Source organism: Plecotus auritus (genome assembly GCF_963455305.1).
Source record: "Plecotus auritus genome assembly, chromosome: 2".
NCBI lineage: Eukaryota > Metazoa > Chordata > Mammalia > Chiroptera > Vespertilionidae > Plecotus > Plecotus auritus.
The window spans coordinates 105,448,279-105,466,591 of record NC_137771.1 but is presented as its reverse complement, the minus strand read 5'-3'; the positions used below and the strand labels follow the sequence as shown (position 1 = coordinate 105,466,591).

Genomic DNA, 18,313 nt, shown 5'->3' with positions numbered 1-18,313 from the left:
ATCTCATTGTTGACCCATTCATTGTTTACTAACATCTTATTTCATCTCTATGTCTTTATCTGTTTTTCAGTTTTTTTATTGTGGTTGATTTCAAGTTTCATAGCATTATGGTCAGAGAAGATGTTTGATATGATTTCAGTTTTCTTAAATTTATTGAGATCTGTTTTGTGTCCTAACATGTGGTCTATCCTAGGAAATGTTCCATGTGTGCTTGAAAAGAATGTATATTCTGCTGCTTTGGGGTGAAATGCTCTGAATATGTCCATCTAATCTACTATGAGATTATAGGCTACTGTTTTCTTGTTGATTTTCTGGGTGTAGATCTATTCATTGATGTCAATGTGGTATTAAAATCCCCTGCTATGGCCCTGGCCAGGTGTCTTGGTTGATTGGAGTGTGGTCCCGTACACCAAAAGATTGTGGGTTCTATTCTCAGGGCACATAACTTGGTTATGGGTTTGATCTCCAGTTGAGGCGGGGACGGTGGGCAGGGGGCTGATCTCTTTCACATCTATGTTTCTCCCGCTCCCGCTCCCTCTCCTTCTCCCTCTCTCTTTAAAGTGAATGAAAACATAACCTCAGGTGAGGATTTAAAAAACACACCCTACTATGACTATGTTACTGTGGATCTCTCCCTTTCTGTCCATCAAGATTTGCTTTACATATTTTGGTGTTTCTATATTGGGTGCATAAATGTTTATAAGGGTTATATTCTCTTGTTGGATTGCTTCCTTTATCACTGTCTACTGTCCTTCTTTGTCTCTTACTATAGCCTTTGTTTTAAACTCTATTTTGCCAGATATAAGTATTGCTACACCAAGTGTTGTTTTTTCCATTTGCATGAAATATTTTTTTCATCCCTTTACTTTTTGTCTGTGTTTATCTTGTAGATATGGGTCTTGCTTTCTTAAGTTCAGCTACCCTATATCTTTTGATTGGAGTATTTAAGCCATTTACATTTAAACTAATTATTGATAGGTAAGTATTTATTGCCATTTTATTCTTTTATTCTTTTGTGTCTCTGATTCCCGCCCCCCCCCCCCCCCCCCCCCCCGCTTCTTATACTTCTTAAAGCCGGCCCTTTAACATTTCTTGTAATACTGGTTTAGTGGTAACAAACCCCTTTAGCATTTTTTTGTATGGAAGCTATTTCTCCTTCATTTTTATATTTTTTATTTTTAAAAAAATATGTTTTTATTGATTTTTTTAGGCAGAGGGGAAGGGAGAGGGATAGAGATAGAAACATCAATGAGAGAACATTGATCAGCTGCCTCCTGCACAGCCCCCACTGTGGATCAAGCCCACAGCCTAGGAATCAAAATGGTGACCTCTTGGTTCATGGGTCAGTGCTCAACCATTGAGCCACACCAGCTGGGCTCTCCTTCATTTTTATTTGTTTACTTATTTATTTTTATTTTATTATTTTTAAAAAATATATTCTTACTGATTTCAGAGGAAAGGAGAGGGGCAGAGAGATATAAACATCACTGATAGAGAGGATCATTGTCCAGCTGCCTCCTGCATGCCCCACGCTGGGGTTCAAACCCACAACCCCAGCATGTGCCCTGACCGGGAATTGAATCATGACTTCCTGGTTCATAGGTCGATGCTCAACCACTGAGCCACGGCAGCCAGGCTCTCCATTTTTAAATGATAGCCTTGCTGGTTAAAGTGGTCTCAGTTTTAGGTTCTTCTCATTACTTTGAATATTTCATGCCAATACCTATTGGCCTGAATGTTTCTTTTGAGAGACTTGCTAACAGTTTTATGGACGCTCCCTTGTAGGTAATTAACTGTTTTTCTCTTGCTGCTTTTAAGATTCTCACTTTTCTCTTTAACCTTTGGCATTTTAATTAGGATGTATCTTGGTGTGAGCCTCTTTGGGTTTATCTTATTTGGGACTCTGTGATTTATGGACTTGTGTGTCTTTTTTCTTCACCAGGTTAGAAAATTTCTCTGTTGTTGTTTCTTCAAATAAGTTCTTGATCCTTGCTCTCTCACTTCTCCTTCTGATACCGCTATAATGCAAATGTTGTTAGCTTCATGTTCTCCAAAGTTCCCTTAAATGATCCTCATTTTTTAAATTCTTTTTTTCTTTTTGCTGCTCTGATTATTTTTTTCTTCTACCTTTTCTTCCAAATTGTTGATTTGATCCTCTGCTTCATTCAACCTACTCTTTATTCCTTTCAGTTTATTCTTGATGTCAGATATGGAAATTTTTTTTCCTGAGAAATATTTTTGATGGTCTGTATGTCCTTTTTCATGCTGGTGTAGTTATCTCTAAATTCCTTGAGCATCTTTATAACTCTACTAGATGCCTGATGCACGAAGATTCATGCAGAATGGGCCTTCCATACCCTGGCTGCCAGCACAGCCTTTGCTCTGGACCTGAGCCACCTTTCCGCCTTCCCATGCTGCCAGAGGCCTGGAGCCACTGGTGCGGTGTGAAACGCCTGTGTCATCACCGTGGCAACAATGCAATCATCCCACCCACGGCCGCTGGGTGCCTGCATATGCAAATCAACCCACCGTCTTTGTTGGGTTAATTTGCATACTCACTCCTGATTGGCTGTTGGGCGTCACTAAGGTATGGTCAATTTGCATCTTTCTCTTTCATTAGTGTAGATATCTGATAGGTTGCTTGCCTCCATTTCATTTAGCTCTTTTTTTCTGGAGATTTCTCCTTTCATTTGGGGCCTGTTTCCTTGTCTCCTCATTTGGGTTGCCTCTTTGTGTTTGTCTCTATGTATAAAATATATCTGCTATGACTCCAAGTCTTCCTGGGGTGGCCTTATGTAGTAGGTGTCCTGTGGAACCCAGTGGTGCAGTCGCCTTGATCTGAGTTGCGTGCTCTAGCAGTGTCCTTTGTATAGCTTTTGTGGGCCTTCTGTTGTAATTGAGTCTTGATTCGTGGTGGCCAGTTTGTACATGGGATCGATTCTCAGACTGGCTGACTGTGAAGCTCAACCCCGACATAGCATGTGAGCTGCTGTGCAGGTGCTGCTGTGATCTTCCTTTGTGTATGCTGTTGATGAAGTTTGATGGAGCCTGCTCCAGTGTTGTCTGAAGCTGGTCACTTGGTGTATTGGTTCTGGGCCTCTTGGGAGGGACTCTGGTGTAGGCCAGTGTCAGACAGCGTCCCTTGGCAACCTGTTTCAAGCTACAAGCGATGCACAGTTTGTGGCTGCCAGTGCTGGACTTGTGCATGGAAAGGACAGGACATAGAAATTTTATCACATACCTGGAATCACAGTGAGGTCATTCTTCCCTTATTTTTTTCATTATACCAATTCTTTTTATACTAGAGGCCCGGTGCACGAAATTCGTGCATGGGGGTGTGTGTCCCTCAGCCCAGCCTGCACCCTCTTCAATCTGGGACCCCCTCAAGGGATGTCTGACTGCCCAGGTAGGATCGGGCCTAAACGGGCAGTCGGACATCCCTCTCACAATCCAGGACTGCTGGCTCCCAACTGCTTGCCTGCTTGCCTTCCTGATTGCCCCTAACTGCTTCTGCCTGCCAGCCTGATAACCCCCTTACCACTCCCCTGCCAGCTTGATTGATGCCTAACTGCTTCCCTGCCAGCCTGATTGTTCCTAACTGCCCTCCCCTGCAGGCCTGGTCAACCCTAACTGCCCTCCCCTACAGGCCTGGTCCCCCCGCAACTGCTGTCCCCTGCAGGCCTGGGTCCCCCCCAACTGCCCTCCCCTGCAGGCCTGGTCAACCCTAACTGCCCTCCCCTACAGGCCTGGTCCCCCCGCAACTGCTGTCCCCTGCAGGCTTGATCGCCCCCAACTGCCCTCCCTTGCAGGCCTGGTCCCTCCCAACTGCCCTCCCCTGCTGGCCTGATCGCCCACAACTGCCCTCCCTTGCAGACCTGGTCCCTCCCAACTGCCCTCCCCTGCTGGCTATCTTGTGTTGGCCATCTTGTGACCACATGGGGGCAGCCATCTTGTGTGTTGGAGTGATGGTCAATTTGCAGATTACTCTTTTATTAGATAGGATTGTTCTTTCTGATGGAGTCAGGCAGTTCTGGTAGGGTTCTTCTACTTTTATTTTTTGCTCTCAAGGCTCTCTCTTCTTTCATCTGAATCACGTATTTCTATCTTTGATATTTAATTTTTTCTCCACCTGGTCTGTTTTATTTCCTACCTTGCTAGTTTATGTATTCTTCATCTTTTTTTCACTTCTTTTTCTTCTTTTCTTAAGTGTGTGTATATATATATATATATATACATATATATATATATATATATGTATATATATATATATATATATACACATACATACACACACACACACACACACATATTCACACATATACATATACATATATGTTTTTTTACTGATTTCAGAGAGGAAGGGAGAGATAGAAACATCTTTTATATAATAAAAGCCTAAGCGACAGTTACCACAGAATGACCAGTCGCTATGATGTGCAACCAGGGGGCAGACGCTCAACACAGGAGCTGTCCCTTGGTGGTCAGTGCGCTTCCATAAGGGGAGCACCGGTCAACCAGAAGCCGGGCTCATGGCTGGCGAGCACAGCGGCGGTGGTGGAGCCTCTCCTGCTTCTGTGGCAGCGTTAAGGAGCAGTGAGCAGGCGGGCAGTAATGAGCGAGGGGTCCCGGACTGCAAGAGGGTGCAGGCTGGGCTGAGGGACTCCCCCTGCACCCCCCCGCACCCCCGTGCATGAATTTCGTGCACCAAGCCTCTAATGAATGATAAGAGAGAATCATTGATCCACTGCCTTCTACACACTCCACACTGGGGATGGAGCCTGCAACCTGGGCATATGCCCCAACCAGGAATTGAACTGTGACCTTCTGGTTCATAGGTTAGTGTTCAACAACTGAGCCACACTGGCTGGACTGTTCTTATTCTTCATTCTCTCTCTTTATTTATTTATTTATTTATTTATTTATTTATTTATTTATTTTTTAAAAAATAAATCTTTATTCAGATTATTACAATTATTTCTCCTTTTTCCCCCCATAGCTCCCCTCCACCCCTTTCCCACCCCACCTTCTGCCCTTACCTCCCCCCCACTGTCCTCATCCAAAAGTGTATGATTTTTGTCCATTCTCTTCATGAACCCCCCAAACCCCTTTCCCCCTGAGAATTATCAGTCCACTCCCTTTCTATGCCCCTGATTCTATTATATTCACCAGATTATTCTGTTCCTCAGGTTTTTAATTCACTTGATTTTTAGGTTCGCTTATTGATAGATATGTATTTGTTGTTCATAATTTTTCTCTTTACTTTTTTCTTCTTCCTCTTCTTTAAGAATACCTTTCAGCATTTCATATAATACTGGTTTGGTGGTGATGAACTCCTTTAGCTTTTTCTTATCTGTGAAGCTCTTTATCTGCCCTTCAATTCTGAATGATAGCTTTTCTGGGTAGAGTAATCTTGGTTGAAGGTTCTTGCTATTCATCACTTTGAATATTTCTTGCCACTCCCTTCTGGCCTGCATAGTTTCTGTTGAGAAGTCAGCTGACAGTCTTATGGGTGCTCCCTTGTAGGTAATTAACTGTTTTTCTCTTGCTGCTTTTAATATTCTCTCTTTGTCTTTTGCTATTGGCATTTTAATTATGATGTGTCTTGGTGTGGTCCTCTTTGGATTCCTTTTGTTTGGGGTTCTGTGGGCTTCCTGGACTTGTAAGTCTATTTCTTTCACCAGGTGGGGGAAGTTTTCAGTCATTATTTCTTCAAATAGGTTTTCAGTATCTTGTTCTCTCTCTTCTTCTGGCACCCCCATAATTCGGATGTTGGTACGCTTGAAGTTGTCCCAGAGTCTTCTTACATTATCTTCAACTTTTTGGATTTTTTTTTTGCTTTTTGCTTTTTCGGTTGAGTGTTTTTTGCTTCTTTGTATTTCACTTCTTTGACTTGATTCTTGTGTTCCTCTATTCTGTTTCTGGGTTTCTGTATAATATTTTTTATTTCAGTCAGTGTATGTTTAATTTCTAGTTGGTCCTTTTTCATATCTTCGAGGGTCTCGTTATATTTATCAGCCTTTTCTAGGATATTCTTAAAAAGTCTTATAACGGTGGTTTTGAATTCTATATCCAGTCGTTTGTTTTCCTCCATTTCTTTCGTTTGTGATCTGATTCTTTGACCCCGCATTTTCACTGATTCCCTGAGTTGGTAAGGTAGATATTTGTGCTAGGTTTCCAATATGGCCCAGTGGGTCTGCTTCCCCAGTTAACCTGAGGTGGACACTCTTGGTGCACCCCTTTGTGGACTGTGTGTACAGCCTTGTTGTAATTAAGTCTTTATTGTTGTTGGTATCACTGGGAAGAATTGACCTCCGGGTCAGTTGGCTGTAAGGATCAGCTGTGTCTATGCTGGGAGAAGCCCGGTGCTGGAGACAGCCCTATAGGATTAGACTTGCCAAACTGCAATAGCCTCTGTGCTCAGCTTGGATGGGGTGGAGCCTGAGTCTTGGCTTCCTGTCAGCCCCGCCCCTGCGCGCACGTGCGCTTTCAGTCCTCCGCCTTCCCCAGCTCGAGTCTCCGCCTGAGAGTCCAGACTCCCCCCACAAGAGCATGGGTCCCCAGGGCCTCGCCTGGAACCAGGGTTCACTGCAGTCAGAACTGGGGCACAGTGCCGTCAGGAGCCTCTGACTCCCCTCCACCAGGGAAAGCCCGCGGCAACCTCCGCAGCCCTTGTGCGCACCGGCGCGGGCGCGCTTTCAGTCCTCCGCCTTCTCCGGCTCCCGAGTCTCCGCCCGAGAGTCCAGACTCCCCCCACAAGAGCGTGGGTCCCCAGGGGCTCGCCTTGAACTGGGGTTCACTGCAGTCAGAACTGGGGCTCAGTGCAGTCAGAATCCTCTGACTCCCCTCCACTAGGGAAAGCCTGTGGCAACCCCGCAGCCTTTGTGCGCACCAGCGCGTGCGCACTTTCAGTCCTCCGCCTTCCCCGGCTCCCGAGTCTCCGCCCGAGAGTCCAGATTCCCCCCACAAGAGCGTGGGTCCCCAGGGGCTCGCCTGGAACTGGGGTTCAGTGCAGTCAGAACTGGGGTTCAGTGCGGTCGGAGGCTTCCTTCCCCCTTCCGCCAGAGAAAGTCAGCCAGGCTCTCAGCCGCCCTTCCTCTCTGCGCGCACAAAGCCCCTTTGCCGTACCTCCAATTCTCTGTGAGCTTTTCTCCTTCCTTCTAGTTGTAGAATTTTCACTCAGCCTGCTTTCCTGTGGTTCTGGATGGTGTCCGTTCTGTCTTTTAGTTGTAGTTTTGAAATTGTGCGAGGCAGCAGTTTAGGTGTTTACCTATGCCGCTATCTTGGTTCAGTCTCCATTCTCTCTCTTTTTTAAAAATCCTCACTGGAGGATATTTTTTCATTGATTTTTAGAGAGAGTGGAAGAGAGAGAGACAAAGACAGAGAAAAATATTGATGTGAGAGAAACACATTGATTGGTTGTCTCCTGCACAGGACCCGGGCCCTGCAACCAAAGAACATGCCCTTGACCGGAATCAAACCTGGGACCCTTCAATCTGCAAGCTGATGCTCTATCCACTGAGCCAAACCGGCTAGGGCTATTCTTCATCTCTTTTATTGAGTTCTTCTATTTAGATCCTTTCTGTCGTTTCAATCTTATTGGTAAAGTAGTCCTTAAATTTTTTTCTTTAAATAAATATATTTTTATTGATTTTTTTACAGAAAGGAGAGGAGAGGGAATTGAATCGTGACTTTCTGGTTCATAGGTCGATGCTCAAACACAAGCCATGCTGGGTGGGCTATTCTTTTCTATTCTTCATCTCTTTTTTTTTTTAAGTCCTCACTGGAGGATATTTTTCCATTGATTTTTAGAGAGAGATAGAGAGGGAAAAAGAGAGAAACATCAATGAGAGAGAAACATCGATCAGCTGCCTCCTGCATGCCCCCTACAGGGGATCAAGCCTGCAACCAAGGTACATGCCCTTGACCAGAATTGAACCCAGGACCTTGCAGTCAGTGGCCCCATGCTCTATCCACTGAGCCAAAATGGTCAGGGCTGTAGTCCTTTTTTTCATAGATTTTATTTCTGAGTTCATAAAACTGCCCTTCTGAATTTTCATGTAACTTGTTGAGGTGGTTTTTTTTGTTGTTTGCTTTGTTTTCAGAACTGCAATCTTGACTTCTCTGCCATTTAAAACACATATTTCCATGTCTTTGCATTTATTTTCTGGAAACTTTTCATCTTTTTGAGCTACTATGTTACCTAGGTTATTCATGGTATTTGATGGGTTATTTCTCTGCCTAGACACCTGAAGTTCAAGTTTTTATTTTCTCTTATTTATATGTCTATTGCCTCAGAGATCTCTGTTGGGGTGGTTTTGGCTGGGCCATGGAAAATGCCCTATATTCCTTGGTGATGTGTGTGTCCCCTCTGTAATCAGGTTGCCTCAGTCTCAGGGCACCATTCCTTTGTGGGAGTATGGTGGACAATGGGGGTTGTGTGCCTCAAGAACCTAGCACTTTTTTTTTTTTTAATATATTTTATTGATTTTTTACAGAGAAGAAGGGAGAGGGATAGAGAGTTAGAAACATCGATGAGAGAGAAACATCGATCAGCTGCTTCCTGCACACCCCCCACTGGGGACATGCCCGCAACCAAGGCACATGCCCTTGACCGGAATCGAACCTGGGACCTTTCAGTCCGCAGGCCGACGCTCTACCACTGAGCCAAACCAGTTTTGGCGAACCTAGCACTTTCTCCTGCAACTAGATGCTGATAGCAATGTTGTCCTATCTGAGTTGTCCCAGATGTCTCTTTTGGACCCTTTTGTGATGTGTGGTGGTGGGGTGGACTGGAAAGGCTTGTTTGTGCATTTATGGTTTTGTTCTCCATCCAGGAATGGTGGCTGCCAGAACTGGAATTCTCTAAGACTCAGTCTGTAGATTTTTTTATCTACAATCCTACCTTGGATGATCTAGTTCGGTATTGTTGCTTTAAATACTATCAATATCCTGATGTCGCATACTTATTTCTCCAGCTCAGATTTCTCCTCTGAACTTCAGACTCCTTTTATGTCTACCTTTCTACTAAAAGCTTCATTAGATGTGTAATAGGCATCTCAAATTTGTATATGCAAAACTAAGTTCCTGGTCTCCCCACCCAATCCTGCTCCTGCCACCAGTCTTCATCATAGATGGTGGCAACTCTATTTGTTCACCTTGTTCAGGCCAAGTTCCTGGAATCACCTTTGATGCCTCTTATTCTCATAATCTCAACTTATCTGACAGCAAATCTTGTTTTCTCTACGTTCAGGTTAATATTTAGAATCTGTCCGATTTTAAGCACCTCACTACCATTGCCCTGATTCAGGCCAATATCATCTCTCACAGCATCTATAGGGGTTTGAGCAGAACATGGTATCGGAGATGCTTAGAATTTGAGAATAGAAAGAGATCTTCAAGGTCATCTAGACCAGTAGTTGTCACACTGCTCTCAGTTGATCCCTCACTTTTCATGGAAGTTCCCCTGGGGCTACTGCTGGGACCAGTGGGAAGTTGAATGAGAGATATTTGGGTGACCTTTCTCCCCTTCTACATCACAACCAGAGAAGCCTGAGTTTTCTCTCTTTTACATGTTTGGTTTCTGTACTAAATTTAGTTGAAAAATGTTTTACTGCTTTGAAACATTTGAAAACTGCTGATGGAAATTGAACCCAGCACCCATGAGGCACTTCATTCAGTTTTTAAACATTGATATCAGAGATTTCCTTTTACATACACTTGAGATCTCTCTTCTTGTAGCAGTTATTATTTGGTTGTGCTTGAGGGCCAACTAGTTCCCAACCTGTTCTCTTCTCATCTGTAGTGCTCATTAGTACTAGAATCCTATATAATAAAAGGCTAATATGCAAATCGACTGAACGGCGGAACAACTGGTCGCTATGACACACACTGATCACCAGGGAGCAGACGCTCAACGCAGGAGCTGCCCCTTGGTGGTCAGTGCGCTCCCATAGTGGGAGCACCACTCAGCCAGAAGCTGGGCTCATAGTTGGTGAGTGCGGCGGCGGTGGCGGGAGCCTCTCCTGCCTCTGCAGCAGTGCTAAGGATGTCCGACAGCCAGTAGTTGGACATCCCCCGAGGGCTCCCAGAGTGTGAAAGGGCGCAGGCTGGGCTGAGGTTTGCCCCCCTTCCCCATTTGCACAAATTTCGTGCACCAGGCCTCTAGTAATTTTATACTCTTCCTCTAACACAGCTCATTGTGCAAGGCCCAGGTGAAACCATGAGGCTGTGAATGCAGGTGCAGTGAGTTGAGCCTCTGTATATCAGCTAAGGGGCTGGCTTTGTTCTGAGGATGTGGGAACCCCTTTCACGTCCCGCGTGGTTCAGGGTTCCGGTTCAGGATTCGGGTTCTGGAGAAGGCCGCACACAAATGAAAAGAGACTTGGAAAAGTATTAATTTGGGAAAATGGGGGGCCAGGCGGGAGCCCACCTCTAGTGGGAGGACTACTCCTTGCTCTGGCCTTGCAATCCCTTTTATTGAGACTATGGGATACGCCCATAACCTTTAGGCAGGAAATTCCAATAACAGAAATTTACATAGGAGAAACAGAGGTGGAGGCTGCTTCAGCTAACAATGTTTTTACTAAACAGTGAGCGATTAAAACAATTAAGGTTGTTGACCAGCCTTCCCAGTTTCCTAGCCACATCTTTCTATGAGTGGTAGAATGATTGGTTTCCGGCATGAGAGGCTGCAAAGTAAGTAGAGTTAGCATTTTTTTTTTTTCTTTTTAGATAGTCTTGAGGGCAGGGACAGTGGACTTGAAGACAGGAATTCCTTTAAACCAGCTTTCACTTTTGGGTAGGGCCCCACATAAAAAGCCTGTAGTCATGGGGCCTAAGAGGAGAAAACATATTTGGGAGCATGTTACTAGAGTGGGCAATGCTTTGTGGCTGATTAGATATTCAAGGGCTGGAGGGGAAAGATTGAAGAGTCCTTTGCTTTGAAGACTTGTCTGGAGACACTTGGTGAGAGGTGCCATGAAGAGAGGCAGGGCTCTTGGAGGCTGGCAGCTTGTGATCTGGGACATCAGTTCTCAGCAGCTGCAGTTCCAAATCCAAATACTCATGTCATGCTGGCAGGAATATCTGGAGCCCAAAAAGTCAAACGGACTAAGCACACAGCAGGATGATTTTAGGTAATATATAGTGATGGCCCAGTGGGGAATCCTGGGCTAGTCAGAAATATTGACCACTCATTTGTTTGAGACCAAGATTTGAAGCTAATTTGTTTTTCAGATGTGAGGTCAAGGCAAGAGCCAGTATCTGATACAAATAATTACAATTACTTTTATTTCCAGGACACATTATCTGGTTGGTTTGATGTTACCTAACACTAACACAGGCTGTGTGACTTATCCAAGTCACACATCTAATAAGTGGCAGACCCAGGGCTGAATTAAGGTTGATCTGGCTCAACATCTGTGCCTCCTTCAGTGACCCTGTTACCTTGCACATTCGAAGTAACAGCTGTTATCCAGCAGGAGGAATGGAGGCTGGAGTATGCAACTGGGTGGGAACCTGACAAAATGTCAGACCTTGTAACCACACACTATGCTTTTGTCAGCTGCAGCATCTTTGAACTCACAAAATAACTAATGTAAAATTTTACATTTTAGTAAAGAGCTTTCACACTAGTTATCTTCCATGATTCTCACAATGACGTTGAGTATTACCTGCATTTTACGGGTGAGAAAATGGAAGTATGGGGAGGTAGAGATTTGGTGAAGGCCACACAGTTAGTAAACTGCAGATAGAACCCAGGGCTTTGAAATGTTAGTCCAAGGCTCTTTGTTTCATTGGGAAATTATCATAACTTGTTATTGATAAGGAAAGCAATAAAAATTAGTAGTAAAGTTGCTTGAGTTGGGGACGGGGATGTATCTAGGTGGTGGAGACTAACATACAATTCCTGTATCTTAAGCACCTTCTGTGTTTTTTTCTAATTCCTTTAATTGGTAATGTCCTGCCTGCCAGATATGGGACCTAGCCAATTTGTTTCCTTCCCCCTTTTTTTTTTTTAATATTTTTATTGACTTTTTACAGAGAGGAAGGGAGAGGGATAGAGAGTTAGAAACATTGATGAGAAACATCCATCAGCTGCCTCCTGCACACTCCCTACTGGGGATCGAGCCTGCAACCAAGGTACATGCCCTTGATCGAAATCGAACCTGGGACCTTTCAGTCCACAGCCCGACGCTCTATCCACTAAGCCAAACCGGTCAGGGCTGTTTCCTTCCTTTTTGACTGATTACCACTATGGAAAGTTGCTAAAATTAATTTTTACTAATTTTTATTTTTAGAAAGATGTTTTCCCATTTCCAGAAGTTAGCCAAGATGAACTTAATGAAATCAATCACTTTGTGGGACCCATAGAAAAATTCTTCACTGAAGAGGGTATGTATGATTTTCTTTACCATTACCAATTTCCATTTTAGGTTGATACTTTGACATTTATGTTACAAGTTATTTACAGAGGGAAAGTTTTCTGGAGTATCATTAATCATAGGGAAATAGTGTCTATTGACAGTATTTTGCTTTAAGGATAATCCCAATGGCTATTTAATTATAGTTCAATGTTTCTCTATATCTGTGAAGGACCACTTTTAAATATTTCCAAAGTGTTGCAGACTGACACTTTTGTAAAATACCTTAAAAATGAACAACTAGAAAAATGAAGAAAAAAAACCAAGGACTTATAAAATATAAGCCCATATATGGTTGGTTGAGTAGCAATGTAAAATGGTTGCAAATGTTTCTAAAAGTTTGCTCTCGATTTCGGTACTTAGCTTATTATGAATCAGGAATAGTTTGTGGACCAGCAGTAGGCTGCAGACTGTAGGTTGAGGGTACCAGTGTAGATGGCAAGATCCCTTCGTTAGGGGTACCAGTGTAGATGGCAAGATCCCTTCGTTAGGTATGGTCAGCCAACCTTGAGGAGCTCCCTGAGGATCTGTGATGCTAGATTGACAGCAGTGCTCCTCAAACTGAGGACCCCCAGAAGTTCTTGTTTATGTGGCTTTTATTTAGCAATATGTGCCCTATTAGAAATTAAAACTGAGAAATTTAACGTAATTATTACTTTTTAAAAAAAATAACCAACCCATTACATATTACATCAACAATATTTTTAATGAAAAATAATATTTCCAAACAAAAAATAGTGAAGAGTGGTATATTTTGGTTTTTTGAATCTTTTGAATATTTTACCCTGTCTTGTTCCTGTTCTTAGGAGAAATGGTTTTAGTATTTGACCATTGAGTATGGTGTTGGCTATAGATTTGTCATATAAGGGTTTTATTATTTTGAGGTATGATCTCTCTATTCCCACGCTGCTGAGAGTTTTTTTTTTTTATCAAAAAAGGGTGTTTGAGGGAGAACCAAGATGGCGGCATAGGTAAACGCCTGTACTCACTGCCTCCCACAACCACATCAAAATTACAACTAAAATACAGAACAACCATCATCCAGAACCCCCAGAAAGCTGGCTGAATGGAAGTACTACAGCTAGAGAAGTAAAGAAGAAAGCACACTGAGACTGGTAGGAGGTGCGGAGGCGCAGAACAGGCTGGTCCAGCAGCCAGGTGTGCTACTTTTTTAATCGGGAGGGAGATCGCCTCTTTGGAGACCACCCGGAGGAGCGAGGGGTCCCATCCCCACACCAGACCACCAGCCCAGGGTTCCAGAGTTAGAAAAAGAAGTCCCTACGGGCAGTAAAAACTACAGACTGTAAAAACCAGTGCTGATTGGGGCTGAGTGACACAGGCTGCTGGAGACCCAGCTGCTCCTCTTAAAAGGCCAGCACCGAGAACTGAACTTACAAGCTCCCGCTTGCTCTGACCTCCAATGCCAGGAGAGGCTCTGGGGGACCCAGACACATATGAGGAAGAAACTGGACTGTCTGGCATTGGGGCAGGAACGCAGGGGTGGCTTTCTTCCAGATGGAGGTACTCCCAGAGGTCATTTTTCCTGTGCTGGGACCTCCCCAGTGGAGGGCTAACTGGCAGCCATTTCTGTTTGTTCCACTCTGGTAATTCCCTGAGACCCTGCCCCACCCAATTTATAACCCCAACAAAGCTGTGTGCAGCGGCTTTTGCATATAAATGGCCTGTCCTTTCTCAGGCTAAAAATCTGTCAAATAAGCTGCAGCTGGGACAGGGAGTCTCAAAGCTATCAATAAAAGGTCCAAGACCTGGCACCAGCACCAGCCTGCCTTGCTTCACAGCTGGGCCTCATCTGGGCACTTCCAAACTCGATACAAAGAGGAGGAATCTGCAGATCTCTCTGTAGCTCCTGCTGGATGGCCCCAGGCAGTGGCTGACTCTACACCTCCTTGGAGACCCAAGAGCCAGTGTACCCAGTGGTCAGTGTGAGACCATACCAGATTACAACTCTTCACATCCATAAATGACACACTCAAGGGGCAGACTCAGTGAGCACCAAAGCCCCACTGAAGCAAGTCCTAATCCATAAGGGTGTCTCCTGCGTAGTAGCTCTCCCCTTATAATTGCAACTGGTCCCCACAGCCAAATGGCCTGGAGGTCAATTCCTCCCAGTGACACCAACAGCAATCAAGGCTCAACTACGACAAAACTGTGCACATAGCCCACAAAAAGGTGCACCAAGAGTGTCCACCTCAGGTGATTGGGGAGGCTGAGCCACTGGGCCCTATAGGACACCTGCTACACAAGGCCACTCTATCAACTGAAGGAGAATTAGCAGCTACCCAATACATAGAAACAAACACAGGGAAGCAGCCAAAATGCAGAGACAAAGAAACATGTCCCAAATGAAAGAAATGGAAGAAAGCAAACTACTGGATATACAGTTCAAAACCACAGTTAAAAGGTTACTCAAGAATCTTCTAGAAACCTCCAAGGAACTTAGTGAGACCTTCAAGGATCTTAGTGAGAATGCCAAAAAAATGGTAAAGGACCAGTCAGAAATTAAGCATATAACTGACTGAAATAAAGAATAACATACAGGGATTCAACGATAGACTAGAGGATCCTGAGAATCAAATCAATGATTTGAAATACGAGGAAGCAAAAAACACCCAACCGGAAGAGCAAAAAGAAAAAAGAATCCAAAAATATGAAGATAGTGTAAGGAGCCTGTGGGACAACTTCAAGCGTACCAACATCCAAATAATGGGGGTGCCAGAAGAAGAGAGAGAGCAAGATACTGAAAACCTATTTGAAGAAATAATGACAGAAAACTTCCCCCACCTGGTGAAAGAAATAGACTTACACATCCAGGAAGCACACAGAACCCCAAACAAAAGGAATCCAAAGAGGACCACACCAAGACACATCATAATTAAAATACCAAGAGCAAAAGACAAAGAGAGAATATTAAAAGCAGCAAGAGAAAAACAGTTAGTTACCTACAAGGGTGTACCCATACGTCTGTCAGCTGATTTCTCAACAGATACTATTCAGGCCAGACGGGAGTGGCAAGAAATATTCAAAGTGATGAATAGCAAGAACCTACAACCAAGATTACTCTACCCAGAAAAGCTGTCATTTAGAATTGAAGGTCAGATAAAGAGCTTCACAGATTAGAAAAAGCTAAAGGAGTTCATCACCACCAAACCAGTATTATATGAAATGCTGAAGGGTATTCTTTAAGAAGAGGAAGAAGAAAAAGGTAAAGATAAAAAAAAAATATGAAGAACAAAATGACAACAAATACATATCTATCAATTGAATCTAAAAATCAAATGAATAAAAAATCTGATGAATAATCTGGTGAATGGAATAGAATCACGGGCATGGAAATGGAACAGACTGACGATTCTCAGAGGGAAGGGGGTTTGGGGGGGGGCTGCGGGAAGAGATTAGACAAAGATCTTATATGCATGTATACATTACCTGTGGACACAGACAATAGGGTGGCGAGGACCTGGGGTGGGGTGGGAACCAGGTGGAGGGGACCTATGGGCGGGGGGAAATCCCCTGTGAACCAGTCCGGACCAGGGCTTTTGTTTGTTGGAAGTTTTTTGATTACTGCTTCAATTTCATCGGTAGTTATCGGTCTATTCAGTTTTATTGATTCTTCCTCATTGAGTTTTTGAAGATTGTATTTTCCTAAAAATATGTCCATTTCATCTAGGTTGTCCAGTTTGTTGGAATAGAGTTGTTTGTAGTATTTTTTTTTTTACAATCCTTTGTATTTCTGTGCGGTTGGTTGTTACTTCACCGCTTTCATTTCTAATTTTGTTTATTTGCGTCCTTTTGCTTTGTTTCTTGGTGAGCCTGGCTAGATGTTCATCAATCTTGTTTATCCTTTCAAAGAACCAGCTCTTGGTTTTATGGATCTTTTGGGGGGGTTTTGGTCATTTATTTCCACTCTGATCTTTATTATTTCCTTCCTTCTACTTACTCTGGGCTTTTCTTGTTGCTCTCTTCCTAGTTTTTTAAGTTGTAAGGTTAGATAATTTATTACCAGTTTTTCTTGTTTTTTTTTTGAGATAGGCCTGTAGTAATATGATCTTCCCTCTCAGGACTGCTTTTACTGTGTCCCATAGATTTTTGGATTGTTGTGTTTTCATTTTCTTTTGTTTCCAGAATGTTTTTTATTTCTTCTTTGATCTCTTTGGTAACCCATTCATGGTTTAATAGTATGCTCTTTATCTTCCAAGTGTTTGGATTTTTTTTTATTGTTTTTATTGTGGTTTATTTCTAATATTATGCCATTATGATCTGAGAAGATGCTTGATATAATTTCAATCTTCTTGAATTTGTAGAGACTTAGACTGTGTCTTAATATGTGATCTATTTATGAAAATGTCCCATGTGCACTTGAGAAGAATGTATATTCCGTAGTTTTGGGATGAAATGTTCTGAAGATGTATGTCAGTTTATTCCATCTGATCTAGTGAGTTATTTCAGATTGTTATTCCTTTGCTTGATTCTCACACATGTTGGTGAATTTTCCATCCAGCTGTTTGAGCATCCTTATAACTATTACTCTGAATTTTTTCTTTGACAAATTGCTTGCCTCAATTTCATTTATTTTTTTTTTTTTCTGGTGATTCCTCCTTTACTTTCATATGCGTGTTGTTTCTATGTCTCCTCATTTTTGCTGTTCTTTTGTAATTGTGTCTATGTATTAGATCAAACAGGTATGCCACCCAGATTTTTTGAATTGGTCTTATGTAGTAGATGTTTTGTGGGGCCCAGTTGTGCAGTTTCTCAGGTCTCCTGGGCTGGGTGTTCTAGGGAGGCCCACTACTTGAGATATTTGGTTTCTTCTGATATAGTTGGGTCTCTTTTAAATTTATTTTTATTTTTTAAATTTCTTTATTGATTAAGGTATTACATATGTGTCCTTATTCCCCCATTACCCCCCACCTCCCATTCATGACCCCACCCCCCTGTTGTCTGTATCCATTGATTAGGCTTATATGCATGCATATAAGTCCTTTGGTTGATCTCTCTCCCTTACCCCCACTGTCCCCTACCTTCCCTGAGGTTTGACGTTCTGATTGATGTTTCTCTGTCTCTGGATCTATTTTTGTTCATCAATTTATGTTGTTCATTATATTCCACAAATGAGTGAGATCATGTGATATTTATCTTTCTCTGCCTGGCTTATTTCACTTAGCATAATGCTCTCCATCTCCATCCATGTTGTTGCAAATGGTAAGAACTACTTCTTTTTTACCGCAGCGTAGTATTCCATTGTGTAGATGTACCACAGTTTTTTAATCCACTCATCTGCTGATGGGCACTTAGGCTGTTTCCAAATCTTAGCTATGGTGAATTGTGCTGCTATGAACATAGGGGTGCATATATCCTTTCTGATTCGTGTTTCTAGTTTCTTGGGATATGTTCCTAGAAGTGGGATCACTGGGTCAAATGGGAGTTCCACTTTCAGTTTTTTGAGAAAACTCCATACTGTTCTCCACAGTGGCTGCACCAGTCTGCATTCCCACCAGCAGTGCACGAGGGTTCCTTTTTCTCCGCATCCTCACCAGCACTTGTCATTTGTTGATTTGTTGATAATAGCCAGTCTGACAGGTGTGAGGTGGTATCACATTGTTGTTGTAGTTGGATCTTGATTGTTATTGTCCCTTCTGTGGATGGAGTCTCCTCTCAGGGTGTCTGATTATGTGGCTTGCTTTCTACTACTTTGTGCCAGCCATTGTGGAGGTGGTGACTGGACAGCACAAAACACAACACGACAAGAAACAACACAGATGTAACTGAATCCAGATGAACACAAGACACCTATAATCCCAATAAAAGTGACCTCCAGAGAAAGAGAATTAGGAAAGAGAAAAGAGAGCAAACATTATATTCAGAAGTGGAAA

The 18,313-nt window shown here is 43.1% G+C and overlaps 1 protein-coding gene across 2 annotated transcripts in view; it reads left to right on the top strand.

Moving 5' to 3' along the window:
• Positions 1–18,313, top strand: part of ACAD9 (acyl-CoA dehydrogenase family member 9) — a 78,976-nt gene that overhangs the window by 11,396 nt on the left and 49,267 nt on the right. For both annotated transcript variants that reach the window (XM_080657470.1, XM_080657471.1), the window contains exon 2: positions 12,300–12,393. In XM_080657470.1, the coding sequence (XP_080513596.1) occupies positions 12,300–12,393 (94 nt within the window). The remainder of the gene's footprint in view (positions 1–12,299; positions 12,394–18,313) is intronic.